This window comes from Eleginops maclovinus, chromosome 21, assembly GCF_036324505.1.
Source record: "Eleginops maclovinus isolate JMC-PN-2008 ecotype Puerto Natales chromosome 21, JC_Emac_rtc_rv5, whole genome shotgun sequence".
NCBI lineage: Eukaryota > Metazoa > Chordata > Actinopteri > Perciformes > Eleginopidae > Eleginops > Eleginops maclovinus.
In genome coordinates, this window is record NC_086369.1 from 4662803 (window position 1) to 4674042 (window position 11240).

At 41.4% G+C, this 11240-nt stretch overlaps 1 protein-coding gene across 1 annotated transcript; it reads right to left on the reverse strand.

The window, feature by feature from the left end:
• Positions 1–409: 409 nt before the first annotated feature.
• On the reverse strand, positions 410–4844 carry mynn (myoneurin). Its single transcript, XM_063874064.1, is given in 8 exon segments — positions 410–1852; positions 2324–2449; positions 2585–2677; positions 2824–3002; positions 3091–3250; positions 3434–4395; positions 4580–4775; positions 4778–4844. Coding segments are annotated over 8 exon segments (2193 nt in total). The 3' UTR covers positions 410–1442.
• Between the last annotated feature and the right edge of the window lie 6396 nt (positions 4845–11240).

The following is an 11240-nucleotide window of genomic DNA, read 5'->3' on the forward strand; positions in this document are numbered from 1 at the left end:
TGAGGTGTCATGGCAACAAGGGAGGACGGTGTCTTTCGAAGGACAAAAGCTTTTACGTATTTTAACTCCTAATAGTCTATATACTTTTCTTCGTGTTTATTTATATATTTAAAGTGTATGTAGTTTTATTTATACAGCTCATTATTTCGTAATCTTATTTAACCCCCTAGTATACTCTTTAATCATTTGTTTCTTTTGGACATCTTCTTTTTACTTCCGTCTCAAGTAAACCATTTTGTATTTATCCTTTCTACCTCTTTATATTTCACTATATGCGGTGTTTCAAACAGAATGCACCATGCCATAAAGTCAATATAAGACATGTATCAAAAATTCGTTTAATGCAGTTGTCAGCAAAACTCACTTAATCCTCAACATTTCCCCTGCAATAGTCACAAAGACACACGTGTCCGTTTTTGTTTGAATTTTATTTTTCTTGTTCAGTTTGTTATACAGCAATGAATGTTTATATGTAACTCACATTTCTGTACAGGTAATGCAGATGTTTTATCCAAAATAAAAGAGAAAGCATAAAACAAAAACGTTCATGGAAATATAATGCAGTTCTCAAACTTGAAGCACACGTTTTTCTGCTAAGACCTAAAACAGCTGCTTTAAAAATAAAAATCTATATTTCATCAAAACAAAAAAAACGATGTTTTCGTTAATAAAGCCACCATCACATGTCGAAGACTTAAGATGGAAACATTTATGATTAATACAAAATAATATTTCTCAATGTAGCCAGGGCACCTACTAACTACATTATCTATCAAAACAATGCAAGTTCAACTGGCGGACATATTTATACTATATACGTCTTTACATGTTTTCCTTTAATCAGATATGCAGCAGAAAGTAAATCCAGCTACATGTCAATGTCTGAGAAAATGATGGTAGTCTCAAGTTTTAGTAGTAGTGGAATTTAAAGTTTAAGCTGATATTCAGATTAAGGATACGTGAATTGGCTTTAAATTAGTAGTGTTATTGTAGAAATTGTCCTAATTTTAGCAGATTTAGTTGTGGCACCCATGAGGAATGGAGACAGTTAAAGGATTATTATATATTTCATAACTTGGGTCTTATTTTTATAGTTTTTCACCATCATTTCTACAAATAATAACAGATTTATACTAGCTTAAAGTAAAATTATTGGTTACAATTTCTGTTTCCACAAAAAAAAAAATTCTACACATTTCTACAATAGGTCTAACAGGGGTGACTGCATACCTTGATCTCTGCTATTAACGTGTGCATTACAATTTTATTACTTATGCAAATAATGGCCTATGAAATTAAGACCCAAATTGTCTTTCCCTTATATCACTGAATGTCCACCAAAGTTCACTATATGGGGATACAAGCCTTAATGTGAATGCTGACTTCCATCATAATAGTGGCTTCATTGTTAAAAAGTTAAAATGTTCTTTTTGGGGGGGGTCTCACTGCTGCGGAGGGTTGTGCTCTGCGTTGTCCACCGTCCTAATGATGACTATCTGCTCCAGGCTCTGGGCAGGCGGGGAGGGCTGGGGCCGCAGCTGCTCCACCAGAGCGTGCAGGGTGTCCGAGTTGATGGTCTGCTCCGTGTCGGGTTCAAAGGTCACCTGGTCCTCGGCAGTGATGTCTGGATTGGTGGGCTCCGTTTTGAAGTCCTGCAGGAGGACGTTGGTGGTGGCGGCATCGTCGTTAGCGGTGCTGGTGGCTGCTGATGTTGCGAGGGCTTTGGAGGTGGGGGTGGTGGGTTCAGGGTTTGGTGGCTCCCCGCCTTCAGGGATGGTTGCCATGCTTTTGTTCTCCTGAGAAAGTTTACTTTGGACGAACGCCACGGGGTGACTGGAAGCCAGGAGGACCACTGCTCACACACAGAAACAACAAAAAGTTACCATACTACCGCTCAACTTTGCACTCCATTTTCACCAATGGTTCTTTTTGATTAACTCAAGAATAAGTAACAGAGCGCAGCAGGGAACACTTATTTTTGTGGTCAACCCTGGAGGTAGCATCAATGGTTCCTGCCACAAAGAGTGGGATTTTTTCCATTGGATTATTGCAGAAAATAAGCTCTGTGGCAAACAAGCGCTGATGATTTTGTTCAGCAGGACAATCCCCACATTTTAACACTATAGCTGTAAAGGAATTACAGCACGGTGTCAACACCGCTCAACTGAAGGCGGCTATTGTTTCGAGTGATGACGTCATATTGTAATATGGTAAGTCAGTTGTAATCGTTATTTCCTTTCCTGCAGAGTGAACTGATTGTTTAACTTTCTTCCCAGAAACTCCCACACACACACACACACACACACACACACACACAGCTCACCTGCCCGGGCTCTCTCCTTGTGTTGCCGCACTTCGTCAGCGTGAGCCTTCTCCTGATGTTTGATCATATTCTTCACACTGGCAAACCGGTTTCCACACAGTAGACATTGCACACCTGTGTTTCCGTCTGAGCACACACGCACACGTGCACACACACACACACATAGATCAGACAAGTCCTCATAACAATGAATATATTTACACTTTTCTTTGTACATTACAGTTAAAACTCTGATTTCAATTGGCCTTGAGCAACCCTCACCTGGGTGAAGTCGCCTCATGTGTTTCTTCAGTTCGGAAGACGTCACAAAACTTGACTCACATTGTGGCTGGGAACATTTGTACGGAGTTTCACCTGGAATATGAACATTTAAAAAAGAAAGTTGCTTTGAGCCAAAAGACGACAAGATTTAACTGCCAAAATTTGAACAAAAAATGTGAACTGTGAAATTTGAGCTTGTTTGAATCAATCCAGTTAGTTATGTTTGCAAAAACTCTGACCCGTGTGTTTTCGTGCGTGAGCGATAAGAGACGAAGACACGGAGAAGGACATGCCGCACAGATCGCACTGGTACGGTTTCTCTCCGGTGTGTCGGCGCTTATGATAGGTCAGTGTGCTGGACTGAGCGAACGCCTGACCGCAGATGTCACACACGTACGGTTTCTCCCCACTGTGCAATCTGTGAAAACACACAGGCAAACAAAAGTCAGAGGATGCATCTAAATAATTCAATCTTTACGAATGATAATAATACACTGTATGTGTACCTGATGTGTATCTTGTAGTTGGACGAGGTGGCGAACTTGAAGCCGCAGCGCTCGCAGGTGTACGGCTTTTCCTCTCCGTGGTGCATCCGGCGGTGAGCCACCAGCTGACACTTCTGAGCAAAACACTTGTCGCAGTCGGGGCAATTAAACGGCTTCTCGCCTGCAATAAATAACAGAGCGGTTCAGCTACACAGAAAATGTATCCTCTTAAACTGTGTTCATCCTACCTTAGTGATATTTGGTACATGTTCCATGAACTTTACCTTCATCTTGATTTGCTAAAACATGAAATATATATCCCTGGCTTGTGGAACCTACAGTTGATGTACAAATGCTAACTCGCCTGTGTGAATGCGCAGGTGAGTCTTCAGCTGCGTGGCCTGCCTGAAGTTTTTGGAGCAGAAGATGCAGACGAAGGGTTTCAGGCCTTTGTGGATCTTCTCGTGTCGTCGCAGGCTGCTCAAGTCTTTGAACAGTTTGTCGCACTCTGGGCACGCAAGCGTCAGCTCGTTCATTTCTGACGCTTCCTGCTCCCCCACCTCTCCTTCCTCCAGGGACATGTCCAGCCCCAGATCAAATTCATCCGTCTCCCCTGTGCCGCTCTCCTCTGCTTCTTCCTCAGTGTCCTCTATCTCCTCCTTCACCACCTTCCTCCTGCCTCGACCCCTGCCTCTACCTCTACCTCTCCCCCTCCCCCGTCCTCTCCTCCCCTCTCCCGCACTCAGTCGAGGCTTCTTTGCTGCAGTTTCGTCCTCAAGCGAGGGGCTCCAGTCTTCAGAGTTGTCCCCAAAATCCTTTATACTACCGTCAGAATCCTCCAAAGGCAGAACCTCAGTTTTAAATCCACCTCTACCTCTGCCTCTCCCCCTCCCTCTGCCTCTCCCCCTCCCCCTGGAGGCTTTGGGGGTCCCGTCAGTCGAGCTGCTCGCCTCCACCTCCTCGCCGCTAAAACCCTTCGGCTTTCTGCCTCTCTTTCTTCCCTGTCCTCTCCCAACACTCTTCAGCGTAGTAGGAGAGTACTCTCCATCGGTTTTCTCCCCCTCTTCTATATCTTGATCCTCAGCCTCTTTGATAGCCTTCCCCTCTTCCTGAGACTCCCCCGCCGTGGACACGATGGACAGGGGGACGGGAGAGCTGGGGCTCCCGGGAGAGGTTGGGCTGGGCGGAGAGAAACCCCCATCTTTATCCAGCTCAGACTGCGACACTTCGCTTGGCTCAGACCAGTGCGGGGTCTCCTCCATATACTTTGTGGCTTCAGACATTCCCAGGAACACTGCTGCACGACGCACCGCCACCTGTCTGGTGCTGAACCCATGAAAAGATACATTTCAGTCATTAAAATAGCTGATCAAATATTTTGCGTACATATTCAGCGCCCTTTGACCAGAACTGTGGCCACCAAATGGATGGGGATATTTTAGTGGTCTGATAGCAATAACAGAACTGAAGAAATAAATAACACCACAATTTATATTTTAGGAAGACTAACCTGCTGAGGTTCATCTGTCCAGTGTAGATAAACTCCAGAAGCTTCTCCAAGGCGTAGCGGCTGACCTTATCGGGGTCTAGGGTCGTGATGTCTTGACCCTTCTCAGCCTGCGAGGAGAAATACTTGCTGAACGCAGCCAGGATGTTGCGGTGGGCTCTGAACTCTACGTCTCGCACCATGATGGTGATGTCACACAGAAGTCCATCTCACGCTGCTGATGGAGGCGGTGCAGGAGCAGCTTCCCATGACTGGAGACATTAGCCATCCCTACAGCTGGTAAGAGAATAGAAATATAACATTAAAGCCACTGTTATTATATTTCCTCTTAATGAGCCACTGTCCTCCAGAGGGCGCTGTGAGATAATAAAATTAATTGAAAATATCTCAATTAATTTAAAGAGCAATAAGCCTGCATGCAACAAACTTTACATTTGATAAAGATTTGTTTTTTCATCTGCTTAAAGTATTTACTGTATGTTGTAAGAATTTGTGTAGGTTTTAATGTGTTAGGTCTGTTTGAATATATGTCAACTAACCAATACTTAATATCCACTGCTCTTAAATGGCCATAGACAATTAAAATTGTATATCATTTCATTGTAGAGTGTACCAAATTACATTATGAAAAACTACACAAAATACCTTTTTGAAGCCACAAGTGAGTACTCATGGCACTTGCACCAATTACTTCACTTTTAAGAGTACTACTTATCACTTGAAATCCTTAATTAAACTATGACTGGATTAGTTCAGGTAGTTATAATTTAAACTTATAGATTGCTTTTTCGTGTGTTTACATGATGTACAGTACTATAGTAATGACTCACCTGGCCAAAATCCAATGACAAAGCTGGAAAACAAATACAACAAACATAATAGTTCAAATAAATGAAATAGCGTAACAAATTACCTTTAAGCACATTTGAAAAAGAAAATTCATTCTTAATAAAAGTACTTACTCTCAATGCGACTGCTTCACCTCCTCTTTAACTCTTCAATTGTAGCTTTTCTGTTGAAGATCGTTATGAATTAACAAAAAACGTGTAAGAAGACAATCCACTGAACATGATACAAGTCTAAAAAGCATGTATACTCTATATAAAACATTTTTTAAGATATGTGATTTTCTGAATGAGCAGCTCTTTGACAGGTGATGTTGAAAATCAGTTTTGGAAAATAAAAGCTCCCGCCTGCTTCCTGAGCAGGCCTTACAGTCATGCTAATGCTAATAGCAGTGTCGTACATCGTTTTAAAAGACTTCTGAAGATGGTTTATCGTTTCGTGCATATTTATGAACCCTTTGTGTACTTACCACACCGCCTTGAAAGCGATTATTACCAGAACGGTTGATTTATGAAGTTAAAGCCAACTGTTTTTGTATTGGTAAAAAGCGCGGAAAACATTGTGCTCTTATTTCGAAGGTTCGATATGTTTTTACCGGTGGTGGCGACGTAAGTTGGCACAGAATGTTATTATGGCTTATTTGAACGGCTATCCGTGCAAAGGTGCCGTTAGATACAATAAACTGTTGGTGTAAATGCACTATTATTAATCCAGCACAAAGTAAATAAAAGCAGAAAAGTACCTTCTAATATCCGCGATCTCCAGCCATTATCCCCGTGACTTAGGGAGTTCTCGCGATACTTCTCTGATCACAAAGACACGGTTGTGTCAAGATGAAAATCCCCACGCCCGACAACTTTCGAGAGTGAGGTAATATTGCAATCACAAACAAATAAGAAGAACAATAGTCTTTGGTTAACAAAATCAATTTCCTTTTAATTAATCCACACAGTTTATTTCTCTAGTCTCTAGTTTACAAGAGTTTTAAAATCATGGATTCGACTTCTGGTTCTGTGACTGTAATGAGACCTTTTATCTTTTATGCTAGGCAATATCAAAATACAGTCCCTGTCCCTCCCTCCCTCAAATCCCATCCCTTATACCATATACTACTTTAACACGGGCTCCTCTTCTCTGCAAATAAATACTTCATTCTCAGTAATGTATATTTTGATGCCAAAACTTTAGTATGATTGTGTCCAATGTTATAAAATTCAGGACTTTTAATTTTGTAGCTTGGTATATTGACGTTTGGAGGATGCTGCCCTGATGTGTTTTTCTATCTAGCTACTGGATGATCATTGAACATATTACAGTAAAATCTTGCTCTGTGGTTCCAGCAGCTAAAGTCATTAAAATCTCAGCATGAGTTTAATGGGGAGAAAAGTGGATTGAATATTACATGAAAAAAACACGCCAGCTTTTCTGTGTCTCTCTGTTCAATTTCCTTGTCTCCTGTTGTTATCCTGTTAACTACCATCAACCTTGCTGTTTTATGCCATTCGACTCACTGATTGTTCATCCACTTTTTATCAATTGGTGGCTTAATATCCCCACTCTTTTCAAATGAGTGTCTGTTCCGTCACCGATATGTCTACCGTAATATCCTGACGGCCACCTACACCTTTTCCCAACATCAAGACTCTGAGGGTTACTTATTCCTTCCACAGGTTTATTGACGTTTACAAAGAAAAGGTGAAACAACGATGCTATGACAGACACAAGACGAGGACAGATTGTTCTGGAATGTGAAGCATTTACAACTAAATTAGGTCGCTGAAATGCGCTTGACCTGAATGAGTTTACTTCTGAACTACTGAACTACACGACATAGTGGTACGTGATTGGACATTTACAACCATGTGATCTTTAAAGTGAACACGACCTAAATAGATACACATAGGGACATGTATATTCCATGAATACATTATATTTCTGTAATGCTAACAAGAAATAAGAACATGTATTATATTTTCTAAATCATTAGACTTAATGCTTTTTTTCATACTCATAACAGGACAGTGTCATTAATCTGCAGCAGGAGCATCAGTGTGTCGTCAATCAGGAGCAAACTGCTGTCCAGGGAAACGTTTCATCTCATTAAATCATGTGTGCAAGAACTTTTATCCTCGCAGTAAAATATTTGGAAATCAGATCTTTTGAGATGACTTATAAAACCAACATTTAAATTTAAGAAATTGTTTTTAATTTGTGTAAACAAATGTGTGGAACTTAACTTAAGTCCTTTGTTTGCCTAGTATTTTATACCTTTACTGTACAAAATCTGAGAAAAATATTATTTCCACTTTACTACCTTTTATCTTTTAGACACAAACATGACAAGATTATATGGTGTTTTGGTATAAAAATAACAATAAATCCTTTAATCAATAAGTTGATTGTCAGAAAAAAAATATTGGCTGTTGCTGTCCACATATCATACATTAATCATGAAGGACTAGTTATAAATGTCTTCTCTTTGAAAGAGTCTCCGGGGAAGGACGAGGTCACAGCCTTTAGTAAACATTACAAACTGAGATTACACATTTGGCACAAGGGGAATAATTAAGAATAAATACATGAAGCCCTGATCATTTATTGATCTCTGTGACTGCAAAAACACAAATTCATGCAGCCATAATTTAAAAATGGATATGAAAATACTCGACTGCTTTTAAAGAATTTGTTTAGCTTGAAGGAGGAGAATATGAACACTTCATCCTCCACTTTTTGCAAACAATCAAAATCTCCTGTAGGGTTTTCACTTGAGATGTAGGGGGTGAAAACTGTTATATGAAAAGTAAATAATTATGGTCACTGCATGAGCAAATGTTTTTGGTGACATTCCTCTTCTAAAAATGAAACCAGTTGTAAAACGTCATTTGCATATTATTGGTGTGAATGTTTAATCTCCACACAGCTGAAAATGTAAATGAGAATCTGATTGGAGAGGCGTCAAATGCAAAATGGGATCGCTGTAAAGGGACATACATTATAGCAGCTTTTCAAGATTCAGTTCCAGAGGCTTTATTATCATGTGCACAAGTCCCATCCTCCTCCAACACCGTGTGTGTGTGTGTGTGTGTGTGTGTGTGTGTGTGTGTGTGTGTGTGTGTGTGTGTGTGTGTGTGTGTGTGTGTGTGTGTGTGTGTGTGTGTGTGTGTGTGTGTGTGTGTATGTGTGTGTGTGTGTCAGAGGATACAAAATGTGCCTAATGTGTTTCAGAGTGTTAAACACGCACTTATGCCTTTAGGGGTTGTGTGTTGATGTGAGTGTGGGTTGTTATTAAGAGGAAAGGGGGAGGGAGGGGGAAAGTGTGTGTGTGTGTGTGTGTGTGTGTGTGTGTGTGTGTGTGTGTGTGTGTGTGTGTGTGTGTGTGTGTGTGTGTATGTGTATGTGTATGTGTGTGTGTGTGTGTGTGTGTGTGTGTGTGTGTGTGTGTGTGTGTGTGTGTGTGTGTGTGTGTGTGTGTGTGTGTGTTTGTTTGAAGAGGAGATAACAGAGTCGTTTAACTGCCTCCTTACAGTCATAGTGGAAGAGGAAAGCATGTAATGTGCTTTAAAGAGACACGTCAGCATTCAGCATTCCTGTCATCAGGGTCCTTTACTTTCCTAAAAGTACAAATACCATGTTCTAAAATACTCAATTACAAGTAAAAGTCATGAATTAAAAACATTTCTACAGTTGGACATAGTAAGTACATTATGTAAGTCTCGCTTGACAATGAAACAGGAAGCTGTTTTATTTAATGCAATTATTTTAATGCCAAACATCCCATTTATGTTATTGTTCTATATGAACTAGTTTCTGTTTCTTGCACTTCATTACATTTTCAGTGAGCGTATTTGTTCTCCAAAACAAACCCTTAATACAAGCTTATTTGAATAATTTAAAAAGCGAAGAAATATTAATAGACATAAAAAAAGTGACTCATTATTTATTTTTCTTTGATTTCTATTTATTTTGGGAAGAAGTTGATAAAATATCAACAATTCTAAGTATAAAACCACAGATTTAAGAGGCTATACAGCCGCGGAAAAAATTAAGAGGCCACTCCAATTCTTTCTTAAATCTTTATCCAGTGTGTGTTGAATTCCAACACCCACATAAACACAGAGCAACTGACACACTGATTATTAGTTCGGCTGATTGTTGACGTCAGCTCTGCAGAGAAGGAGATTTGTGTGTTTAACTGTGTGTGTGAGTGTGTACAGAGACCATAAAGGCCAAACATGGATTACATTTGATAGACTAAGGCAGTAGTAACCAACCTTTTCAAGCCCAAGATCACTTTTTATTCCAAATTGTAAACTGAGATCTACCAATCCGATATCTTCCACAAAACCCACTTAGGAGTAAGACTGTTCATCTCATATTTATTTTTGCAATCAATTTCTGTTACAACAGGCTGAATGTACGTGCATACATACACACGAAGAAAAACACAGTTATGCACAGTTATCTGCTCAATGCACAATATTTAATTTCTCATTTCAATTAATAATATTCACATTTACAGATATTAGCCTACAGTTCAATGAACACAATCCATATTAAGTTTCTGTGTTCAATGCATAATATCTGTCAATGCTCAGGTTGCTCTATCAGCCTGACTTTAATGAGACTGCTGTGACTGCACATTATCTTTAAGTCTTTTGAAATCTGGTTGATTGATTGCCAGTCTGAGGCAGTCAGTAAGATGTGCGTCAGTCATACGAGTTCTGTACTTGGATACATTTCACATAAGTATGTGGAGCCAAAGTAGGCCTTCAGTTTAAGCGCGCATGACACAATCAGTGGATACGGCTCTCTACTCACCAGAGACCAAAAGTCCTGGTCTCTTGCTCTGGCCTTCAATTCAATGTCGCTTTGCATTTCAATAATCTCCATGTCAACGCCCATAGGTAATGTAAACACCTCCATCCATCCATCCATCCATCTTCTCCCGCTTTTCCGTCAGGGTCGCGGAGGTAACAGCTCCAGCAGAGAGCCCCAAACTTCTCTTTCCCTGGCCACATCAACCAGCTCTGACTGGGGGATTCCAAGGCGCTCCCAGGCCAGCGACGAGATATAATCCCTCCACCTGGTCCTAGGTCTACCCCTCGGTCTCTTCCCAGCTGGACGTGCCTGGAACACCTCCCTAGGGAGGCGCCCAGGTGGCATCCTCACTATGTGCCCGAACCACCTCAACTGGCTCCTTTCAACGCGAAGGAGCAGCGGCTCTACTCCGAGTCCCTCCCGGATGACTGAACTTCTCACCTTATCCCTAAGGGAGATGCCAGCCACCCTGTGGAGAAATCCCATTTCAGCCGCTTGTATGCGCGATCTCGTTCTTTCGGTCATGACCCATCCTATAGGTGAGGGTAGGAACGAAGATGGCCCGGTAGACAGAGAGCTTTGCCTTCTGGCTCAGCTCTCTTTTCGTCACAACGGCGCGGTAAAGCGACTGCAGTACCGCTCCCGCTGCTCCGATTCTCCGGCCCATCTCACGCTCCATTGTTCCCTCACTCGAGAACAAGACCCCGAGATACTTGAACTCCTTCACTTGGGGTAAGGCTTCATTCCCTACCTGGAGTGGACAGTCCATCGGTTTCCTGCAGAGATCCATGGCCTCAGATATAGAGGTGCTGATCGTCATCCCAGTCGCTTCACACTCGGCCGGGAACCGATCCAGTGAGTGCTGAAGGTCACAGACCGATGAAGCCATTAGGACCACATCATCTGCAAAAAGCAGAGGTGCAATCCTTAGCCCACCAAACTGCAGACCCCCTCCCCCACGACTACGCCTCGAAATCCTGTCCATGAACATCACAAACAG